The sequence below is a fragment of the Pyxicephalus adspersus genome, chromosome 6, assembly GCF_032062135.1.
Source record: "Pyxicephalus adspersus chromosome 6, UCB_Pads_2.0, whole genome shotgun sequence".
Lineage (NCBI taxonomy): Eukaryota > Metazoa > Chordata > Amphibia > Anura > Pyxicephalidae > Pyxicephalus > Pyxicephalus adspersus.
Window position 1 is genome coordinate 21,222,698 of NC_092863.1, and position 25,107 is coordinate 21,247,804.

The following is a 25,107-nucleotide window of genomic DNA, read 5'->3' on the forward strand; positions in this document are numbered from 1 at the left end:
TATGTGCCATTGATTGGCCCCTTCTGATCACTACCGTATGTGCCATTGATTGGCCCCTTCTGATCACTCTGTGCCATTCATTGTCAGCCAGCATCGAGGAGTCACAGAGGCACACAGTATCAGGTATCGGAGGATGTCTTATTTGCGGGGGGTGCTTTATTTTAATTGTTTGAGCAAAAATCGGGGGGTGGCTTATTTGATGGGGATGCCTTATCATCGGGGAAACACGGTAGTCCCCGGGTTACATATCTAATAGGGACTGTAAGTTTGTTCTTAAATTGAATTTGTATGTAAGTGGGAACAGATACATTATTTTAATAAACGCAATTAGGACAGATGTTTGTCTCAACATAGAATTGGCAGCGTAGTGTCAGTTACTGTATAAAACCCTCACTGTGAGTAAATCACAAACAAAGCAAAAAAGCAAGGCAAAGAAAAAATCTTTATGGAATCTAGACATTCATTAACTTCTGGAGCAAGTTGCAAAAAGATACAATTGCAGAGTTTGTCTTGGTCATTAAAGAGTTACAAGAGTTTGCAGAACAGCAAAAGACTTCAGCAAATCATGCAAACTGACCCTCCCCCCATCAAGCCTCTGTCCTGCACAAGAAAGAGCAGGGAAGCCCGTTCATATCTAGGAGTCCTCTGTATGTCGGATGTCCTTAACCCAGCACTACCTGTATATATATATATATATATATATATATATATATATATATATATATATATAAAACTGTATCACTTTTTAAAACACATCTATTTTTGCTGTATTGTATGCCGCTATATATATATATATCCGTATAAACAGTTCTTCCAAGATGACATCTTTGGAGTACACATATAAAAAAATAAAAGAACGAAAGATATTGAGATAAATACAAACAAAAAGAAAAGGTGCACGAAAATTAGTGTGCCCACAAAAAAAAAAAAAAAAAGCAGGTGCAGTGGAGAAAAAAGTAGTAAACAGCACTACAAGGGTTGTGTACAATTGGCCGTGTTTTATAGCTGTGTGTGTGTGAAAGCTGCATGCCATGTTCTGCATCCTTACATCTCTTTCGAGTACAAACCTATAAATCTCCTAAACCAGCAGTGGCCAACCATTGGTCCACTGAACCAAAAAGGTTGGCGACCACTGTCCTAAACAGTATGTCATAACAACTTCAAAATTTCAGGGTACACAGAAGAAGCTGGTCGCTTCTAACGCCTGAACTCCTCTGAAACTGGGAGGTACCGGTTACCAAAAATTGAGGTGCAAGTGGGGGACACCTGTGGCTAACAACCCCTAAAATTTTATCACTACAGCATTGTAAGAATATAGGAAACTCTGCCCATCAAAATGCGCTGCCCTGTTACATATTGCTGGTTGCCTCTAATGCCTGAACCACAAATTCTCCAAAAGAGGAGGGGGGGTGTGCAGGTAAACAAAATTAAAGGTGCAAGTGGGGGTCACCTGTGGCTAACACCCCTAAAATTTTCCCGCTTTGGCTTTGTCAGAACATAGGAAACCCTGCCCATCAAAATGCGCTGGCCGGTTACACATTGCTGGTTGCTTCTTTTACTTGGACCCCAATTTTTCTGGAATAGGGGTGGGGGGTTGGGGTGCAGGTAAACAAAATTAGAGGTGCAAGTGGGGGGGAACACCTGTTTCTTTGCTATGGCATAGTCAGAATATAAAAAATTGTTCATCAAAATGCGCTGCCCCGTTACAAATTGCAGGTTGCTTCTATTACCTGGACCCCAATAAAGTTTTTTATGTTCTGACAATGCCATAGCAAAGAAATTTTAAGGGTTGTTGGCCACACGTGCCCCCCCATTGTTTTAGGGGTGGTTTGTGACATGTGCCCCCCATTTGCACTTTTAATTTTGTCTACCTTTACCCCCCCAGTTCCAGAGAAATTGGGGTTCAGGCGTTGGAAGCGACCAGCAATGTGTAACAGGGCAGCACCTTCTGATGATGCCAAAGCGATGAAATATTAGGGGGTGTTAGCCAGAGGTGTCCCCCACTTGCACTTACATTTTTGATTTCATACATCCCCCCATTCCAGGGACATTGGGGTTCTAATTAGGGAAGTGGACATGGTATTGTAGTATGATAGTTCTGTGGCAGGTAGGTATAAATTTAGGGGTCACACCTCCTTGCTATGTAAGTGGCCCTGGGGTTCACAACTTGTATGCTTAATTTCAGGATTCTAGACACACTTTTAAAACAATTTTCACTAGTTTTTAAAATTATTACCCCCATTTTTGAAACTTGTTCAAGGTGGGTATATGAAATTTGGGGTACTGCTACCTATTAGGCTCTACTGTGTACCCTGACATTTTTAAGTCGTTGTGACATACTGTTGAGGAAATATGGAGGTTTGGGAGATGTAAGGCTGCAAAACATGACATGCAGCATTCATTCATTGTACACAAACAGCTAAAAAGTTCCTGCCGATGACGTCATTGTACACGCCCCTTGTAATTTTACACGCCATTTTGTACACACCCCCCCGGGAGGATTTTTTTCACAACCAGCTTTATTTGATAGAACATCTAGTATTAGTGAGCAGAGGAGCAGTGACGCCAGTAGAATGCGCGAGGCGGAGTTTTCAGACGTGTGAGATCATTTGTGCGTGCCGAGTCTCCTAAAGATGGCTACTTTTGTGAGTGCTCTCAGGACAGTGGGTCAACCGGTGGGTAAAGGTTACATTAACAAGAAACATTTGAACAATAAACTTTTTCTAAGTCATGTGTTAAGATATGCTGAACATCCTGGCGTGTTGCATGTGTGAAACCATGGGGAGGGGGATCGAACATGGAATCACGTTGTAGCCAAGACTTCCAGTTCAAGGAAGCAATGTCAAGTGTGTCATGTCTTTGTATTGACACAAGATTTGTGGAAGGATGCTGGTGTATTCACTGATGCATGCAAACATGATATAATATATTTCTATGCTTTCTCGCCATAGTTTCACACGTACATACCCACATTTCTGACCATTGTTTAAAGATTTGCCATTCAAATTAATAGGTGATGAAATGGTATATTTTTGGCAAAGATGGTCAATGCTTTAATGGCATCTGGTGGGGTTTTGTTTGAGTTATACAATTAGAGGGGCTAATGCTGAAAGTGTAATTCCCTAATCCAGTCAATCTGCATTGCCTAATTTACAATGGCTCTTCTATGTCACTTTTACAGTCTTCACCAGCCTGTCATGTTTTTTACATTGGGGAACTTGAGATAACATTAAGGTCTTCAGGAAACCCCTTCTATAACTATTTCCACCTCTCGCAGTATATTAACTCTGTGGTCAGTTGAAATAATAATAGTGTCTCACTGCTTGTCTTCAGGATGACTGCCACACTTATAGATAACCAAAAAGATCATTGAGATTTGTTAAACTGACATGAGAGGTCCAAATTACTCATGGTTCATAAACCCCTAGCAAACTTCTGGAGTAACCCTAGGGTTTCACTGACTAATAGTTGAGAAACACTGAGCTATACTGTTTAACAATAAATCCAGAAAAAAAAAAATTGTAGAAAGTTATATCGTTTTTATTTTTGTTATGAAAAAACAAGCTTCCTGCCTACTACCTAAGGCTACGTACACACGTACGAAAATTGCCATTGCAAAACAAACGATTATGCACGATTATTTTGAACGATTGTATGGTAAGAATACGATCGTTCAAATATAATCCACCAATAATATGCACACACTAGATACGATCGTTTGAACGATGCAGGAAGTGATGTGTACTAGAGAAAGTGCTGCAGTACAATCCACGATCACTAAATTACTTCACACACAATGGATTGAGAAAGAGTGGTCATTCGTTTCCAGCAACTTTCCTCGTTCGTTGGTGTGGTTGGCCAGTCATTCAATTTTTTTATAAGATTATCTGCCGATCGGTCGTCAATCGTTCATTTCCAACGACAGTTATTGCACGTGTGTACGTAGCCTTAGTCTTTTCCTCATCCAGTGCTCCTTAGTTAAATGTAATCTGTAATCTGCATTTGAAGGCACTATAGTAAATCAATAACCTAGGTATTGGGTAAAATTCACAGTTAGACTGTGTACTAGTATATATAATATTGCTTTAGGATGTAGTATTACTGCGTTTGGTATGTTATGGATCGGTATGTTGTGGAGTGATATATTAGGGATATTGGTGGAGGTTAAAGCTGACAACTCAAAAAAATAAGTCAAAAGGAAGTAGAGCTAATTACCAAGATACATTGCACGTCTCCTGTTGACATCTTAAAAAATAGAGCCCTGGCTCTCGGTGTCTTTTTGTTTTAGCTGTACATTGTTGGACGGACACAGAGCCAGACACTGGAGACAATGTAACTTCTGCACATGCACAGTGTCCATAATCTGTAGCCATCCAATAGCTGAAGAGGATCACTGTCCTCTCAGAAGTTGGAGGCTTCTCCTGATAGCTGCACAGAGGTAAGTCTGTGGTATAATTGGGAAGTATACCATAGCATAGCAGCAAGCAAACTTGCTGATTATGGCTAACGCTCCGCACCCAAGTTTCTTGGGATCATCCTGGGAAGGGGGGGGGGGGGCAAGTTTTAGGATGCCTAAAGTGAACTAAACCTGCAAAATTACCTGACCCTGTTCCATTGCAGGGTGCTGCCATTTTTCTGAAAACCACCATGCTGATATACTGTGAGCTGTGGATAGGGTATTTAAAGTAGAGGGTTCCCCAAGACCTATAAGTTATTTCATGGGTTCCCCCAAGGCAAAAAGGTTGAGAAAAGTTGCACTAGAAAGATGTTTAACAGACGGGAGTTCTCTTTATCTTATGTCATATAAATGTACAAATGACTGCCTTTTAGCAGTTTGTGTGCATGCCCCCCCCCCCCCATTATTTGTTAAAATCATTGACCAACCGTTAAAAGAGGATACGTAATCGCCTTTCTAGAAAGCAGTGTTTTTATCATATTACAGGTGTCCACAAGAGCATACACAATTTGGGATTTTCAAATTCAGGCAGTCCCCGAGTTTAGGACATCATGGGGTGGGGGCAATTTGCATGGCTTGCAGAAGAGGTCTTTTGCTGTTCTGCAAGCTCTTGTAACTTGTAATTGTGATTACTCACAGTGAGGATTTTATACAGTAACTGACACCAAGCTGCCTATTAATATGTTGAGACAAACATCTGTTCTAATTACATTTATTTACTGAGTTGTGTTATGGACCCTTGCGACATCTTATTGATCTAGTTAAGTTGCTAAAGATTAATTTCATTTTTGAAAAAATATTTATTTTAGTTACTTGAGTTAGACCGAAAGGAAAGTCCTTTTACTTGTTTTATTTGTCCATAAACTACCCAACGAACCATTATATTAATTCGAATTTTCTTCTTTAGTGTTTACCTTCTCTCCTGAAGCCTAATCGGTTTAAAATTCCACTCCTCCTTCATCCGATCAGGACAAAGAAAAGATTCTCTATTCCACCATCAGCAAAAAGCAATTATAATACTGCTGAAGAAATGGCACAGAAAATAAGAGCTGCTGGTATTATTGTTCCAGAAGAAATCATGGAACGTCCAATTAATGTTTCCTGCACAGGTAGTGAAACCTTATGTTGATAATGAAATGTATTTCTGAAATTTTTATGTAAATTATATTGTAATTGACCAATTATGCAGTGCTTTACAGAGAACAGATTATTCATGTAAATTGCTGCATCAAAATGTTCAGTGTGTTTACAACTGGTTCTTGGAGGAACGTGGAACCAAATTACATGGAGTCCAGGAAAACATTAAACCTCAAACTACAGTTCATTGGTAAAAGCGCTAACTGTCAGTTAAGTATTTGGTAGAATTATAGTATGGGATTACCATGCATGGTAAAGGTCTCCCAGACAAAAGCTTGGTGGTCTTTGCAGAAGAACTCTATTAAGTGGCTCCTTGTACAATTTATAAAACACTTTTGGTCCTCTGTTAACCTAACCGTTTTGTGGTAAGCTCTGAACTGCTTATCCTTACTAATACACAATGAGTTGATTTTTTTTTTTTTTTTTTGTTACCATCTCCTTATCCAAGACATTTTAAAACTGTATTGCCTACCAGACAGATAAATGCCACTCCAAGCCCTCCTCACTGCTGACTTGTGTCTGCTGTACATCAAAATACATTTTCCTCTATCTGTAATTTTGCTTATGGGTCAGTCCTGTGGACTTGTGCATTATGTGCTAGGGAAGCTGGTGGACCTGTACAGTATGAGCTAGGGAGGCTGGTGGGAAAGAGCGTGCTCCTTGTTTTACGTACTAGAACTTTCCCCAGGTGAGGGGTGACTTCTGACAGCTTCTTTATTTGAGACATCTGCAAAAATTTAAACCTTGTTCTCCAGTGAAGTGTTGCAGCAACTCCTGGCAGGTCCTGGTGTTTAGGTGGTTTTGTTGCAAACTATGTACTTGAAGCAGCACCAAACGTGAATAGGCCCAAAACCACATGGGCACACTATGCTGGAGGTTTTAGCGGCCTAGAACAGATAGCCTTGTAGTCATATCTAAACAGAAAGTGAGGCCTCTTCTTTGTATTCTTCATCTGGACGCTTGTGTTCAAGTAATTTGTAAGTGCAATGAGAATAGTGGGAAGAGAGCAGTGACTGCCAAAATATTTTTCGAAGAAGTTCTACACATATTAGGAAGAACATAGGGTTAGAGAGAAAAAAAGATGATGCGGCATATAATGAGGTGTTTTAAGGATGCTGCCTAGGAAATGAGTTGTATAGAAAGAAATCATAATTATTTTAGAAGAGGCGGGTGTTCCTGTATCTTGCGCTGAACCCCTAAATCAGGGGTGTCCAAACTGTTTGCAAAGAGGGCCAGATTTGGTGGAGTGAAAATGTGTGGGGGCCGACCGGATCAGCACATCCTCGGGGTTAGTGTGGGTGTGGTCTGGGAGTGTCCCGCACACACCCACCAGGATGACGCGAGGGATTCCCTGTGCGTAGAGTCTGATGTCAGTGTGGGCTCTGTGCAGAGCACGTTCTTGGGATCAGAGTGCACGTGGTCCGTGGAGGTCACGCACAGCTCATGCCCACTATAATGATGTAGGGGATTCCCTGTGCACACATGGGGAGTAGCAGGCCAATAATTGTAGGGCGGTTGATCAACTCTAATGAAATATAAAATATTTTTGTTGTACGTGTGTATTTTATACTGTGGTCAACAGTGGTGTCGGGCTGCATAGTATTGATTTTATGACAGACTGCTGCCCAGTGGAAATCTGAACACGGGCTGCATTTTGCCCCCGGGCCATACTTTGGACATGCCTGCCCTAAATAAATATATATTCAAAAACCGGAAAAACTAATTTCTTAGATTAGGATAAATAAAAAGTAGGGGACTTGGTGTACAGCCAACTTGTCAGTTGAGAGGTGTTTGTACAAGATTGTGTATGCATTACCGCACAGAAATTTTTGTAGCCAGGTGGTCAAAAAAGTGGGTACTCAAAAAGTAGTCTTTCAATTTAATCTTTTTTACTTACTTGCACTAAAATGTCAGTCTTCCCTGTTGGCACTGGCTGGGTCAGCTTGTTTCCATGCAATATATAATGATATCTGAAGTGTTTAGAAGTGGCCAGCTTGTGACTGTCAAGTTTACATTTTCTTCCTCTCCTGACCTTCTCCTCCACCTACTTCCCCTCCCTCCTTCAGGGAACACAAAGCTCTCAAGCTCAGCAGCTGCAGACAGAGCAGTGGCACAGTGAGAAAAAAAATCTGCATAACTAGGGCAGTGGGAGTGGATTACAATCACTCCCACCAAGGATGGCATTTCCCAGATTGCACCTCTCTGCCTAGGCGATGGAGAGACCTAAGGGCGTGGCCAGAACTTGTTTTTTAATGTTTAAACTTAAAGCAAGCTGAAAAAATAAAAAAGGTATTTAGATGATTATAACTCAGGCTTATGTTATCTATAAACCAAAGTTGATTTTGTGAGTATAGGTTTGCTGTAGGTATCCAATAACCCCTTTTTATTGTCTGTTTTCCACCTTCCCCCTATACTTTTTAATGCCATGTCCCATATTTTTTTCTATCTTTTTTATGCCCCAACAGTCCAGTGACCAAACATCCTACTGTTCCATGTTTTGTTAAGTATGTTAAGTTATTGTATTCACATGTAGTAGGAGTGTAGAAGTCTTATCAATGCATTGTACCAAGTTAAGATTAATTCACATTGGCTGTAAAAACTGTGGCATTTGCCACTCCCAAGTGACTACCTGTACTAGCAACTGCTAGGTACCTGGGATTGGTAACAGGCAGTACCTTCCAGGGTTTTTCAAGACCCAGTGGTTTCTGCCATGAGAAAAGCAGTACATACAACTTTGCTTACAGTGTAAATTTGGCCAGCTTCAGATGTGCCCACTAGATTTATATCTAAGTAAATTGGAACTTTTCTGGAAAAAATAAATTTTTTACTGATGACCAGCCCATAATCTGTCCACAAACAGCCCAGTCCTGTGTAGGCTCAGCTTCCCTCTTCTTTCCAACGCTCTCCATTCTTCCCAGGCTTCAGATTACCCCTTCAGTTACTGATGTGGTGCTAAAGATTGAGGTCCTCCCTAAAAACATTGTTAAAATTTTTTAAAATGTTAAAAAAAAAAAAAAAATCCCAATTAAATATTTATAAAAACGGGTAGCCACTATTTTTTAACATGGTAAAAATGTGGTCAGAGGTCAGCTTTGAGAGCATCATGCATGTAAACGTGATGGCAGATGAGGACTGCTGGTGTCCCTCTCACTTGACTGCAGAGCATGTATTCGCAGATGAGGGTGGGACAGCCAAGGGTCAAATAAAGCTGCTTGTGACGTAATATTGATGTCAGCACAGTATTATAGCTGGGTGTGTAAAGGCTGCTTGTCATATTCTGCAGGCTAACAACTCGCTTGAATTTTCAGGGTACACAGGGTACTTAGCTACTAGTAAGCATTTCGGTCCCCCAGCTTTAAAGAATTTCAAGGTGTGGGGGTCAAAAGTTTACAAACTTGTGAAAATTGAACATTGGGGTTGGTGTTTCAAAAGCATTTTGAAAAATAAATGCAAATTGCAGTCCCCTGGGCCACTTACATACCAAGGACCATTGGGTTGGGGCCCCTAAAATTATGCCTACCTGTCACAAAACTATAACTGTTATACTGTCATTACTACTGTCATTATTTGAGCATGAAAATCTCTACCCATCAAAACGAGCTGCCCTGTTAAACATAACTGACTGCCTGTAATGCTTGAACCACAATTTCTCTGGCATTGGAAGGTGTTGGAAACTGAAAAAGTAGGTACAAGTGGGGAACACCTGTGGTTAACATCCTCTAAAATTTACAGCCCACTGTTTTTAGAGAAATTGGGGTTTAAGGTAGAGAATTGAATTTTTTATGTGTAACAGCGTGTTTTGATGGGTAGAGATTTTTATGATCCAATAATGCAGTAGTAATGACATTTCAAGGGGTGCGGGCCTCCACTTGCACCTACATTTTCGGGTTTGTGCACATTTTTCCAGAGAAATGTTGCAGTTGGCTTTGCAGCTTATGCTTGGGGTCAGAATGTCTTCAGATGCTATGCATAATCCTAAATTAACCAAATTTTTTTTTGAATCGTAGCCAGATCATTGTACGTTTTTGTCCAGTCCTATGCTAGTGAGATGAACGTTGACTCTTTTAAGTGAAGTTGTATGGGGTCCTAAGAGTTTATATATTTCAGTTTGATTATTTAAGTGCTTCACATTGTACACGTGCAGTATTGATTCATATACTACCAAGACAGAATTCTTATCTTTTCATAAATGTAAAAGGGTATGTTAATAATGGTTATATACACTTACTAGATTGTTACCCCCAGATGATCATGATTGTTTGTTTCTGACAAAATTACCTGATCTGTCCTGACAGATGAATAAACAGCAGTGTAATGAAGAGCGATTTGCTTTAGAGGAAGTCACAGCGAGAGTGAGTCACTTGCTTGTTCCCCCCACCCCTTTTCCACAGAACATTTCTGTGTGTACAGTGCTCATTCATTGTCACTAAAAATGATCAGGAAAAAAATGGTTTTCATCCAAAGAGATCTAATGTGTGTACATAGCCCATATGTACATAGCCACACCTGAGCATTCACATCAACTCTGGTAACACACCTTCTTTATACCTACTTTAAGGGGGGCATTTCTGGCTACAAATGCAATGTATGAAATCTTGAATCTGTTCCACAAATGTTTTCCCCCGTTATACTCTACAGTGTTCTCCCCAGAATTTTTTTTTACCTGGGTAGTGAGAAAAATGTATATGAGTAGTAAAAAAAAATATGGGCAGGGCAAGACATGGGGAATTTAGTGCTCCTAGTTTGTGCCATAGATATCCAGTAACCCAGTGTTCTACCTACCATTTTTTTTTTGTTATGCCCCAACTGTCTATTGCTGTATATTTGATCCAACTGCCTAGTGTTCCATATTTAATAGTGTAATCCTTTGTAGTTGTGTAATATTGTAATCAATGTAGCGTAACAGTTTAGGATTAGTTCACATTAGCAGTAAAAAACTGGACCATTTTACCCCTCCTGAGTGACTACTTGGCAACTGCTAGGCAACTAAGATTGGTAACAACCTGGCAGTTTTTCAAGCAGCAATGGTTCCTGGCGAGAGGAAAGTGAGGGGTAAATGTAGCAAACGCAACCTTACTGCCAGTGTGAATTCAGCCTGACTTCAGATGTGTCCTCTTAGCGCTATATCTAGGTAATGCGAAGTTTTTGTAAAAAAAATTTCACTTGATTTATGTACGAGCTGAGCTCAGAGCCCCACATATGCTCAGTTTCCCTCTTCCTTCCGATGCCCACCGTTCCATTGCTGATCTCACTGGGCATGTGTGAGATTAAGCACTTTTTTTACATTATTGGAAAGCCCCTGAAGATGCATTCCTGATGCGCAATGGGAGCAGCCCACAGCTATCTGGGATATGTGACACAAATATCTCAGGAGGCTGCGGATTTACTCTACAGTCTTTATCATCTTGGCAGTAAAGATGGAAGGGGAGGGGTCCTCCCCCAAAAAATTAAAAAAAAACAAAAACATATTTTTCTATTAATATGAGAAAGTCACCTTTTATATAATGTTAAAATGTGGTGTTGCTTTAGGAACATCATGCATGTGATGGGGGCAGTACAACCAGTGTCCAAAACTGCATGTGAAATTTATCCACACACAGTTTGATAGCTGTGTGTGTAAAGGCTGCTTGTCATATTCTGCAGCCTAACAACTCACTGTGTTCAATCCTTCAGATCTCTTAAATTGTTGCTTGTAACGAGTTTTTTAGGGTAAACAGGGGTACACTCTTAGCTACTAATAACCAAGCTTTCTTTAGAGGATTTTAGGATATGGGGATCATGAGTTTAAAAAATAGTTGAAAGTGAACATTTGGGTTGCTGTTTCATAAATAAAGTGCATCTAGAAGCCCAAATTTGAAAATGCTAACTAAGGACCCCCAGGGACCATTTATATAGCAGGGAGCATTGGGGTGGGGCCCCCTAAATTTATAGCTGCCTTTCACAAAACCATGCTTCTGTTCTTTAAACTTCAATTTATCTGGAATAGGGAGGTTTAGGAAACTTAAAATGTAGGTGCAAATGGGGAACAGATGTATAAACCCCCTAAAATTTCATTAGCATGGCATCATTTGAACATAAATAAAATTTTTGCCCATCAAACTGTTGGCTTCCCTACCTTGAACCCGTGCAGATAAACAAAATTGAAGGTGCATATGAGATGGGGGGCGACTTGTGGCTAACACACCCCAAACGTTTATCATTATGGCATAATTACAATGTAAAAAATTCTGCCCATCAAAATAGGCTGCTCTGTTAACAAATGACTGTACACTTCCAGTACCTGAACCCCAATTTTCTTTTGGCTGGCAGAGTTTGTTTTAATAACAGTGATAAAATTTTAGGGGGTGTTATCCACAGATGTTCCCCACCGGGTTTCAGTTTCTACACCTTATTACATAGAAATTGGGGTTTGTGTTTGAAGTGGGCAGTAATGTGTAACAGGGCAGTACGTTTTAATAGTGTTTTTCATGTTCTGATGAGGCCATAGTAATGAAATTTTAGTGTGTGTGTTTTAGCTACATTTTCCAGCGAAATTGGGATTCAAAGAAGAGAAGCAGACAGGGTAACATAGTATGACAGTTACAGATCTGTAAAAGGTAGGTATCAATTTTGGGGCCCCATCCCAATTCTCCTTTCTATGTAAGTAGCCCCGGGGGTCCCCATCTTACTTTTTTTTTTTTTTTAATAAGGACTTTTAGGCACACTTGCTTTTGAAACATCAACAAGTTTTTACAATTCTGATCCCCGTATCTTGAAATTTTTAAAAGCTGGAGTGCTGAATTGTAGTTACTATTGGCTATGAGTGTTACCTGTGCACCCTGAAGAGCTAGTGAATGGGGAGGGTGAGCTGTGCTGTGCTTTTCTCCTCTCGCCAGGCTCTTATCAAGGCCTTGAATCCTTTGAACAGATAATGGAGAGGCTGCTCTGTTCTCAGTTGTCATCTGTTCAAAGGATTAGAGCTGTGTATAAGAGCTGGGCAGATGACGAACAGCAGCTGGGCACCCCGCCCACCAGCAAGAAGCTGGGGAGAACTATGTTCTAATATATAATTGTTTTCTTTGTTCTAATGAACTATTGTTAATACCTAAACCTTTCTGTCTTCTAGTATACTATCAATCTCCCTCACAGTAGCACTTTGGTGTTTCTTTATATCCATTTACAGGCTGTGTGCCTACTTAATTCTTCTCTTTATTTCTAGGTGGAATTTTAGACCCCTATGTACCTCCAGAGGGTGATGCACGCCTGTCCACACTTTCCAAGGATGGCTTGAAACAGAGAACAGAAAAGCTAAGACAGACAGCGGCCTCTCATTTGGCGTATGTTCTTGCCATCCTTGATGGCCATTTTTCTTTTCTTACCTAATCTATATCTCCTTGCCACCCTTTCCTGGGCAAAAACTGTTTTGTGTGTATATATACAAGACGTGAGTATAAATTAAGGGTTTTTATTAATTCATCCCATCTTTTGACTTTTGTTTCTATTACCAGTGATCTTCTTTTTATATTCTAGTATTCTTATCAACCTTATTGTCTTGCACTGCACATGCATGAGATCGGCCTTTTTTTTTTTCCATGAATGAAACAGCACCTTTTGTGCATGTCTGAGATAAGGACATGTGCGAAAAAAGCAGCCAGATGCCTCCTGGGATGCGTGACCTAGGAATCCCGGGAGGCTTTGCGCTCCCATTCTGTCTTGATAGCCACGGCGATAGGGATGGTGTGAGTTACCCTATAAATCCTTTACTTCAATTCTTCACAATGTTTAGTTCCCTCCCATTATGTATGTAGTTTATAATAGGCATCTTTCTGATTACTCCGTTGTGTTTCCTGCATTTGGAATCTCCACTGGCCTGTATGAATTTTAGAAATTAGACCTGCGCCTGCAAGAGATTGGCAATTGTGTTTTTCATTAATGAAGTGCTCAAGTTCAAATTGCAAATAGTAATGTGCACAGCCTTAAATGAGTCACAATGGCTAAAAAATTGGTTAAGAAACAATTGGATAAACATTCTTGTGTCCTTAAAGAGCTGAGCTTACTTATTTCAAAGCCATTGTTTCAAATTTTTAGCTTCTCTTTAACCCAATGGCGGCATGGTACCTATCTTCTATCTATCTGTGGTTCCTATCTTCAAAAAGGGTGCAAAGTCATTACCAAGTAACCAAGTAACTACAGACAGGTAAGATAAACTATAGTTGAAAAGTCTAGAGAGTGTGATAAAAAAAACACATAAAAAACATAGAGTCTGCAAAAAAATACTATAGTTGATAGCCGTCATGGATTCAAGGAAGACGTAATTTGTCTCAAATTTTCTCCCATTTTTTGAGGAAGTAAGTAAACCGGTAGATAGTGGAGTAGCAGTTGATATAGTGTACTTGGACTTTGCAAAAACATTTGTCACAGTACCCCACAGACAGTTAATATGCAAGTTAGGGTCCATAGGTTCAAAAAATTCAATCCGTAAATGGATAGAGATCTAGCTTAAAGACCACATCCAGAGAATAGTAATTAATGATTCATACTCTCAATGGTCTTAAGGTTATTAGCGGTGTACCCCAGGGTTCAATATTGGGACCTTTATTGTTTAACATCTTTATAAATTATATAAAACTCGGGATTAAAAGTACCATTTCTGTTTTTGAAGATGACACCAAACTGTGCAATGGAATTAAGTCTATACAGGATGTCTATAACCTACAAGCAGACCTGGATTTACTGTTTCATTTGTCAAATTACATTCCATATTGTAATGTAATGCACTTGAAGGCTAACAATCTGCAAGCTTCATACTGTCCAAAGTAAAGTATCTTGAAGTTTTGGTAATATTAACATGCAATACCAAGCTGCAATATCTAAAACTCAAAAACTCACTAAATCTAAAACTGAGCTTGCTCATTCTTGGCTGGTGACACAAGTGAAGTTAGAAAACACAGCAGTTTAAAAAAAGCAGGTAAATCCTTTACTAACTACAAACTGTAAGTAAACTTTTTTAACTCCTTGAAAACAATGTAACTTGGAAAATGAGTGGCAGCAAGGTGGAAGGTTTTGTTCAGTGCACTGTCCATCATATGTATGCACAAATAGACCAACAGCTCCTAGGTGAATACTGTTGTAACAGATGTGAGCAAGTCGCCTTTCTGGTGTCTCACATTGGAGAGCTGGAGAAGCGCATTACAACACTGAAATCAGTCGATCACCTTGAAAGGGGTCTCCCGGGCACTCAGCAGGTAGTTAATGGCTTAGATGTGGAGGGTGGAGAGGTTAATCTGGATGAACATGTAAGGAGTTGGGTTACTGTAGTTAGAGGGAGTGGTAAGGCTTTAAAGTAAAGATAACAGAGACTGGTAATCCAGGGAACATCCAATTGCCTCATGGAATCAGGAAGGAATTTTTTTTCCTCCCTTTGAAGCAAATTGTACCAGGGTTTTTTTGCCTTCCTCTGGACCAACTATGTCCATAGGGTTTTTTATCTGAGATATGTTTATTTCCCTAGTGATTGAACTTGATAGACCTATGTCTTTTTTTTCAACCTGACCTACTATGTAACTATATATGTAAATTACACTGTAACTGTAAAGCTACCAAAGTACTTTCCTGTATTAAAAGAGGAATAGACTGCAAAGATCGAGACATAATCCTGGCCTTGTATAAAGCATTGGTCAGACCTCATCTGAACTTAATAGTCCTGTTTAGGGCACCAGTTCACAAAAAGGATACTAAACTAAACAACTAAACTAATAATCTGAACTAAATCTATTAAGGGGGTATATAATCACCCCATATAAATATATAAATGGGCCATATAGAAAACTCTGTTCTCAGATATTCACTTTAGAGTTGGACGGGGCCACTCAGTGTGTCTGGAGGAAAAGAACATTAATCTCTGGATAAGAAAGAGATGCTTCGCAGTAAGGTCTGTGAAAATGTGGAATATGCTCCCTCAGGAAGTAGTTTCAGCAAGTATTTTAGATTTTAAGAAAAAGCTGGGTGCTTTTCTAGAGGCACAAAAATTAACGGTATCAAAGTCTTAAATAAAGACAACAGACTGTTGATCCAGGAACATCTCACAGGAAAATATCATATGGAAAAAGTCTTTCATGTCAAACATCCGACTTACTGACTACTTTAATACTCCCAAAGTGATTGTAGCATACTTGGCAAGGCTGATTACCCTCAGCCAAAAATCTCTTATTGGCATGATGGTCTGTAGGTCACTGCTTCCTGTGTGATGACAATTGTATTCCAGTCCCTTTACAATTATTTGTTTGTAATTTTTTCCATACAACTTCTGACCATGATCTGATGAAGCAGACTATTTTCTGCTAAACACGTCATCATCTAAAGTGGTACTGTTAAATGGCCAAATCTTGACGTGGTTTGATTTGAAACCCTACAATTTGTGGATTGTAGTTTGAGATTTAGTGTAGTGTTCTATGATATATCTGGTATATCAAACATGTAAATAGCTGTATATACTTTGGTGATTTTGATATAGAGTAAATGTGTTGTGTCTTTTAAAACTTTAATGTGATTATGATAAATGGCAATGTTGGATGGTTAATATTTACAATACAATAAAAACTTTTAACATATGATGTTGGTATCTATTAAAAAACCCCTATTAAAAATAATCTTTATATTTGTTAGGGGTTCTTTGCCGCGTCATTTAGTGTGCCATCCTGAGGCACTCCTTAATTCAGGTTATCTATGATATAAATGGATAGAAAGGGGCAAAGGGGTGTTGTCCAGGTAATTGATATATAACAATGTGTAGAATTCAGAGACGGCACAAGAGTTTGCAGCATGGTGGTGGTATTTAGAAAGAGTTTGATATTAAGTACTATATAATGGGATCACCAGTAAGTATATACCAGGGACTTTTTTATGTCTGTTTCTTCAAGAGACCCTGCTTTGTCCCTAGGAGAGGAGTGTTACTATGTGCAGCTGTGTAGTATTATGCCCTTAGTCTGTGTTTTTTTTTCTTTGTGCCTGTCAAATTGAAAAAATGTGGAAATTCCAGGGTTTCTTCCGGGGACTGAAGGGTAAGGTCAGCACTGGTCTAAAAGAATTTTGCCCTGCCTTGGGGTTGGATTAAGGTTCTTAATATGCTGGCCAAGTTTCCCTTTTAAATTGGTTCAAGGATACAATTAAAGCAGCCCCTTGTTCATTATCATTATAGCCAGTAGTTTAGGGGACCAGTAAGCCTAATCTTGCCTTGTTTTTCCTTCTAGATGGAATGACCTTATAATCGGTTCAGTTATACTTGCCTAAAGTGGCTGCTTCTTTTTGAAGGACCTAGAAGATTATTGTACCAACATTTTACAATATTCTCAGAAATCCTATACCTTGCTCATTACTGTTGATGTCTCATCTGGTACTTGAAATTTTACAGGGAGCGTAAATGTTCAAGGCATTTTTGGTGCTGTCTAGTGGGCCCAGATAATGACTGCAATGAAAAAAGATAAGATGGCTAAAATTAGCACAATTTCCATGATTTACAAAGAGGATGGTCCTTTGACCCTTTGCATCAAAGTACATTTAATTGTTTCTCTGCAAAATCAGGGCAAGGTAGATGGGCCCATCAATAAAACAAATCTTAAGGGTAACTACATTCTTCACAACACTCTTTCATTAGACCTTTTTGAATGGAGGTTCTGTCAACAAAACCAAGTGTTTGGCAGGAAGTTTTAAAAGCATTTGTTTCACTTTAAGGTAGGCTGATTTTATATTTCTACCATCCTGAAAGCTAACCAGTTCCTGTGTTTTTGGGAATCTTCCACGATGGCACGCCTGTTTCCCACCTATTGGAGATTTAGTATTTATTTTTACTCATACGTGCACTGGTGGAGGTACTTTACTTTATCTAAATTGAGGAATGAGGTGGCTGGGAGGCATTTTTAATTATTGCAAACAAAATAGGAAAGCACCAATTATCTTTCCCAGGTTCTGCTGTCTTGGAAGATTCTTAGAAACACCAGTAAATCTAGCTGTCTTTGCTGCCATTGATGCCAGAGCAGCTTTTGTTGACCACCCTTGACACATACTTGCATTTTGTAGAGACTACACAATATGATCATAAAAAATGCAAATAATCAAATGTAAATCTGGCGAAATACACTCAATGGTAAAGTCCACAGATGTCTAAAAATGTGCAGCAAGTGTACTAACCGCAGTACATTTTCTTACTAGCAGTAAAAAAAAAAAATACAAAGTCTGTTTGGCACAAACAAAACTTGGTAAATCCGATACCAATGGGTTTTCTTGAGTTCCTTTTCCTTCAAGCTTTGGGAAGTCAGTGAGCTCTCATCAGTCTACTTCTACAGTACAGGTGAAGACCTGGACCTATACTGGGTGAACAAGGATCCCTCCCTCCCAACTCTTCCTTGGCTGGCTCCAGGACTCCTAACACCAGCTTTTCAAAAAAGCCATCTATCTGGAAGAACTAACAGTTTCCTGGAGCCATAATTTTTACAAAACTCTTTTATCGTGGGTGCTATATACAGACCATTTAAGACCTTCCCCTTGGGATGGGGATGGGATACCCTGTTGTAAAATTCTTTGAGCAGGGTGCCTGTGGATAGACAAAAAGGCACCACTGTTCTGGTAGTAACAAAAAAAAAAAATCTGTGGGATTTGGAAATTTTTCCTGTAAATTCATTAGGACTTTTCAGCCAAACTTGCCATGATCACTTTGTTTACGTGTCTGCATCAGTGTTTCTAAACCTTTTTAATGTTGCGGAACCCTTGAGGAACCTCTGCTATATTTACTGCATTCACAGCTAACAGTATATTATTTGGTGGACATTGGGAAAAATACCTTCTATTTTGATGGCCACCCTTTTAAAAAAGCCATAAATATCACTGTTGGCTGTTAAACTGAGCTGAGATGCACACATTGCTCATTGCTTAAGGAACCCCTTTGGGGGTACCTGAGGATGTCATGGATCCCTGGTTGAGAAACACTGGTCTTTATATTTGATTACAGAAAGCCTAAATCATTTTTTCAGCCACTGTCTTTCAATACCCTTACCCAGTGCTACCATATGTCACCCTTTTTACTGCACTGGATGGATTGGTTTCCTGTGGTTTTGACTTGGCTGGTTTTTAAATTACTGTCTTTTACTCTGCATGTGTGGCTCTGTATTCTGCATTTAGTGGACGCTGGGTCGGCCGCGGGCCTTTCTCCAGAGACCATCTTTTGCGCACCAAGTCCTATGGGACTAATTGTTTAAATTTCCATGAATAATCCAATTATTATTAGTAACATTGTTACAACCACCAATGGCATAAAAGGTTTGTAAGAGATGGATATATCAATATCTAAGATCTACAATTACTGCCTAAATCAGCTTACTCAAAAACAAGTTGCTCCATAATTAGACACAAATTGGAAAAAACAAATAATTCCACCTAGTAACAGCATAGCATAATTTGAAGATGAAAACTTTTTTCCCATTTACTAAAGAATGGTAGCCAGGCACACCACCCAGCACCTTTCAGTAACCACCCAGCTGTTTTTAGGTGGTTACTAAAGACTTGGGTCACTATACAGGGGCTGACACCCACCTATAGTTTCTTTCCACGTGAAAAAAAAATTGTGTGTTACAAACTGTAATGTATAAATAGTATAAATGATCTAACGAGGTAGTTTAGAAGATTGTTACTTTACCTCCTAAAAACCTGTCCAACAAAATCCAGTCTCTCAGGGGTCCCGTATGAAAATAGGCTCTGACCACTGATGTCACAATTTTCAATTTCCTGCCTGGTAGCAGCGTTCCACGTGGAGCTTAAGGCTCCACCTCTCATCTAAGGGAATTGATGTCAGAAGGGCAGAGAACTAAGTCCAGCACGGTTGAACCGAGGTGCCCAATGTAGCACAGCATCTCCAGACAGATGGAGGCCATGTTTCCATTTGTTAGAGATAAATTACCCCGCACCATATAGGCTTTGCACTCCAGAGAATATGAGGAAAAGCATCTAGGCAGACACAAAGGTTTTCTTTTAATAATTATTTTTAAATACAAATAATTCAACTAATATAATGAAAAAATACATCTTGGAATATGTATAAATGTCTATCTTCACATGCTTCATATATACAACATACAAAACATGTTTGAATAGAAGTATTGGTTACACCCCAATAGTAAAAAAACAAAAAAAAAACACAGAACTTTAAATTTCAATATGGCTTTGAACCCTGGATATTGTGTAGAATTTAATTCAAGTATCAATTTGAATTCCCTTTTCAAAAAGTTCTTTATCAAAATTGCCTCCTCTTGAATTTGGGTATAGACGATCCAGTGCAATAAATATAAAGTCATCTGTTTTGTAGCTTAAGGGGGTGACTTTTGTACCGGTTGTGGACAGTGTGTGTGTGTGTGTGTGTGTATTTATTTTTATATATATATATATATATATATATATATTACATATTGATTGAGTGTTAAATTGAACAATTTTCTCAATTCGGAGATACTGGGAACAAAAAAAGCTATTTTTTTTATGAAAACAGGATGTGCACTTTTTGCTGATAAGATGGTATTACCCGCAGAATTCATAATCTAAATATCCAAAAGGATATTTGTTTCCAAGTATATTGTAGTGTTAATTTTGAATTGAATGGATTGCCTTGTAATTTCTCAACAAACTCCAAAAATACTTTTCCGTACCAGTCCATACGAGAAATACATTATTGATGTATCTGTGCCTTATTAATACATGACAGCGATGCATCAAGAGGTTCTCGCTTGCAAATAGGCTCCTTTCCCAGCAACCCAGGTACAGGTTGACCTAAGTTGGCATACTTGGTCCCCATAGCCACTTCCTGTACCTAGAGGTAAACTCTGTTTTGTTTGTTAGTTTTTTTTTTTATCCCTATGGCCGTTGATTTTTTATAAAAAAAAAAGGTGCAATCGCCTAGGCGATTGAGAATGAATGGGAGCCCAGAGCCTCCCAGGATACCTACATCATGTATCCCGTGAGGCTCTTGGATGCTCCTTTTCCTGTGAGGAGAAAAATTTTCCGAACTCACGCATGCACAGTGAGATGGAAAAGTTTTTTTCCCCAACCTATGTCACCTGATCTCGTGCCTGGGTCGGGTGACAGAGGAAGTAGAACCACGATGAAGAGGTGAAGATGGTGGCGCTGGGAAGGCCATCCCGAAGATGGATACCGGGATGACACGGTACCCAATGGAAGACAGCTCCGGACCAATCGACTGCACTGCAGGATTGAAAGTAAGTGGATTTCTTTTTGTTTTAGGCATTTTTGAGTTTAGTTCCTTTAACTTCTTACGTAAAATACTCTGCCTAGGTATCTCAAGGTGCGTACACACTTCCAATTTTTATCGTTCCAATCGAACGACGAACGATCGATTGGGCAAAAAATCGTTCGTAAAAAAGTAACCAACGACGCCGACGAACGAGGAAAGTCGCTGGAAACGAACGACCGGACCGGCGGATCGGATTGGACGACGATCGTTGAACATCGTTCGTGTGTACGGTCGTTCGTTGATCGTCCATGTTCAGAGCATGCGTGATGAACGAACGTCCGTTCACTTTCCTGTCGTGCACATAGTTCCTCTATCGCTTAAACGATCGTATCTCTTGTGTGTACAATATCTGCGGACGATCGTGTCGTTACCTCTATGTGCAGTATCGGTGCTATACGATCGTTCATATATATCGTGCAGGAACGTTCGTCGTTCGTTTTCCGACGATAATAATTGGAAGTGTGTACGTAGCTTCAGTCAGAGGACAGGATAATGGGTATAATAATTTCTCAAAGAACCATATTATCAGTGTGAATAAATACAATACAATAAATACCCTTTGAAAAAACAATATTAAGCACAATAAATTGCACAAAACCCGTAACAATTAAACAATTATAAAGTAGGTGCTCTGTCGGTTTGTACCTAAAAATTGTACTGTTGGCATAACAACAGATAACGGAGTGTGCTGGTCCTCTTTCTGTATGAAATTCAAGGCTTTCTGTCAGGCCAAGTAATACGTAAGACCCCAACATGCGGGAACAAAAGGCTTTCTTGAGCATTTGCTGCGGAGAAATTCTGAAAAGTTAAAACCTACCTCACTTTACCTCACCGACTCTCACCTCCATCTGCCTGCTGTAGGCTGCTAGTACTGTGTCCTTATCCATCCTGTGAAAGAATTTTGCGATCACCAGCCTTGGTCTTTGACTTGATGGTAGACGGTCAGGCCCAATTCTGTGCACTCAAAGGCTCAAACAGTGAGAGGGGGAAGGTTTAGACTTAACATGGGATCAACTGAAAAATTTTTTTTTTTTGTAAGTCTTGACCTTCGTATTCCTCGGGAATACCTATGAAGCCCAGATTTTACCTTCCGTTACTGATCTTCCGAATTTTCCAATTTTTCCTCCATATATGCCATTTGATTGGTCTTTAGGTTAAATTTTCCTTGAGCTTCAAAAAGTTGATCCTCTACATCGCTAACACCTTGTTCCAACTCAACAATTTGAACTCGTAGTGTTGGAGGATATGTTGGCGACAATGGTTTCAAAGGCATGTCGCGGCGAATCAAATTTTTGATCAAAGTAGGGCATAAGTAGGTCTGCAACTTCTTTGGCCATGGATCCCTGGGGTAGGATGGGGTCTGCTGATGTAGACAAATCACTAGATGTTTACTGTGACGTTGACAAAGGCAGCAATTCTGGTGATTTAGGAGACCGGATTGGCGATGACAGCCCTGATTTTTGTTGTCACTAATACCCAGTTCCCTCTCAATAAAGATTTCTCTCTCAGGACTCTGGGGAGGTACCAAAGTCTAGGATAACACTGGATACAATGTTGCGAGCGGGAGCTGTGCAGTGTTTCAGCCACCTTGTTCAGCGCTGCCCCCGAAAGTTCTCAATAGCTTGGCATCACTTGTGTGTTCACGTGTCTTCTAATTTTAACAATACTCACAGGTAACTTTAGACCTCCTGTGATCCTTCTGGAACTGATTATTGGCTGAGTCTTTGTCATTTTGGCTATTATATCCTTTTAAATTGTAGTTTTCTGTTTTTTTAATGTCTTTGAGGTTTTGGTTGCCACTTTATATGTTTTCCCAATTCTATTTAACTTTTTAATCAAGGTACGCTGTTCTTCTGAACAATGTCTGGAACCCATTTTAACCGGATATCAGAGAGAAATGCTTCCTTGAATAAGGGCCATAATTGACACATTTTTTTCACCAAATTAACTACCTCACTAGTTTAACACCACACTAATATTTAAAAAAAAAAAAAACTGATATTCTCTTTTCTGCTTTCAAGGAATAACACAAATTTGATATATTTTTCCTAATGTTTCAATTTGTAATAGAGCGGGCAGTGGTATAATAGCTTTTATTTCCATACACACAAATGCATTGGGCATTTGTGTGAATAGAAAATAAAAGCTGTTTTAAGGATTTTGGCGTTCTACTTTTTTTTAAAACACACTGCTATTGCTAGCTATTCTAAACACAACTGTAGGTTACTTAAGTGTCTATGTAAAAATCAAAATATGGTGACAGGAGAATTTGACTAAAAGAAGAAACATTTAATGTTTTGGTCAATTTTGAGCCTTTCACACAGTTATCAGCATACTTGTTTCAGTTTTTTTCAAGTAGTATTTAGAATTATTTAAGCAATGGCAGCTTACATATTCTTTCAGCGGTAGGTCTTTAGGCCTGCTGTACCCATTTACAGAGCAAAGTGAAAACTTGTGGTACAGCCAGTGCTGGTAGGGGATGTAGAATTAGATGAAGAACCAATTCTGTTGTGCAAGAAATAAAATAAATAGATGCATTAATAAAAATAAAAGGGTTATGGGCCAGGGCAATTTTCCTGGCAACCCAAACATACGTGCAGCATCAGAAAGTATTCAGACCCCCTTCAATTTTTCTATTTTGTTATGTGGCAGCCTTAAAAAAGGAATTTAAGACATCTTAGTTCATTTTTTTCTTTAATATATATCTACTTTTTTACATTTTTATCAGTATTTAGACCTTCTGCAACAATTCTTGAAATTTGGCACAGGCCCCTCCAGTGGTGTGCCACCTGTAATAAATGAATTTGATTGGACATGATTTGGAGAGGAACACACTTCTTTTTAAGGTCTCATAGCTGAAAATGCATATTGGAGCACAAACCGGAATCTGGGGAAGGCTGCAAATATATTTCAGCTTCACTGAAAGTTTTAAGTACAAAGTAAAAGGTTTGAATATTTGTTTAAATGTTAAATGTTTTATCTTTTTTAACAAATATTGCAAATTGTCTAAAATTTTTTTATGGTTTATGTTTGTCATTAAGGGCAGGGGGTGTAGATTAATAGGAGACGAAAAGAATTTGAACAATTGTAGTATAAGGCTGCAACATAACAAAATTGAAAAAAATGAAGGGGGTCTGTGTACTTTCTGAAGCCACAACACACACATATGCATACCCTAAGACTGAATTTTAAATTGGCCTAAAAAACTGTCCCATATGCAAAACCAGAGGTTGTCTAGCACCATGTATTGAATCACAGAAATGATCCTGCAAACCTATGTAACGGAACCTTTTCTTGTGCACTTGATCTACAGTTCTGTTTTCCATTAAGGTGGACCTAAACTCTAACATCATACCTAATATTTATTCTCACTTTCTTGGACTGGAATGTTAGTTGTCACCTTAATCTGCATTATCATCCTTATCCAAGATGTTATCCTAATCCGAGTTGTCACCCCCATTTTTTGTAGCTCAGTGACCCCAATAAAAAACCTTCCATTCAGATGTGAAGCCTCCCTGCTAAGGAGCTGAGCCAACACCCCTCCTGCATCTGACACAAGCAGACCTTGGTGCTGGAGAGTAAGCGCAAACATCACATGACAGGAAAAAAGAGGGAAAAAATGCATTAAACTGGATGGTCCCACTCCCATTGCTTTGATTGGTCAACAAGTTAAGTGCTTTTCCCCCCCCCTCTTTGACTGATGGGGGAGGGGTCAGAGCAATTTTTTGACAGTTTATGGTGTTGAGAAGCTTTAAACAAAAGTAAATCCCCAGACAGATCATATTACCTTAGGTTTACATAATCCATAAACCCAAGTTGAAAGTGTGAGTTTAGGTCTGCTTTAAGTACACCTGTGGCTTGCATCATCTGTTCATGTCTGTTGGCACCCATGCCATCTTGATCTGTGTTCTCTCTCTTTCTCACACTCTCCTCTCTCTTTTCTCACTTGCTTTTTTTTGTGCTGTATTGCAGACCTTTTTTGCCATGTGCTAATTTACCATGTGGGTGTGTATAGTTTCTTCACCAAAGCTCAAGCCTTAGATAAAACTTTGTTTTTGCCTGGAGTTTTGGTGGATTCTTAGACTCTTTGTTGTTGGATGAGAGTTCTCCAGGGTTTTTCCCTCCCTAATGTGAAGGTTCTCAGTGTGCTGTCCTGCTAAACATTTTGGTAAAATCAAAGTTGAACTTGGTAACTATATTTCCAGTAGCCTTACAGAACAGGAGGTTACCTGCCCTAGTCTTT

General features: G+C 39.3%; 1 protein-coding gene across 1 annotated transcript in view; it reads left to right on the forward strand.

The window, feature by feature from the left end:
- The first annotated feature begins 2,553 nt into the window (after positions 1-2,553).
- The window catches only part of MRPL45 (mitochondrial ribosomal protein L45), a 51,364-nt gene continuing 28,810 nt past the window's right edge, over positions 2,554-25,107 (forward strand). The window contains exons 1-3 of the mRNA XM_072414914.1: positions 2,554-2,675; positions 5,364-5,565; positions 12,792-12,909. Of these exons, the coding sequence (XP_072271015.1) occupies positions 2,634-2,675; positions 5,364-5,565; positions 12,792-12,909 (362 nt within the window). The 5' untranslated portion in view covers positions 2,554-2,633. The remainder of the gene's footprint in view (positions 2,676-5,363; positions 5,566-12,791; positions 12,910-25,107) is intronic.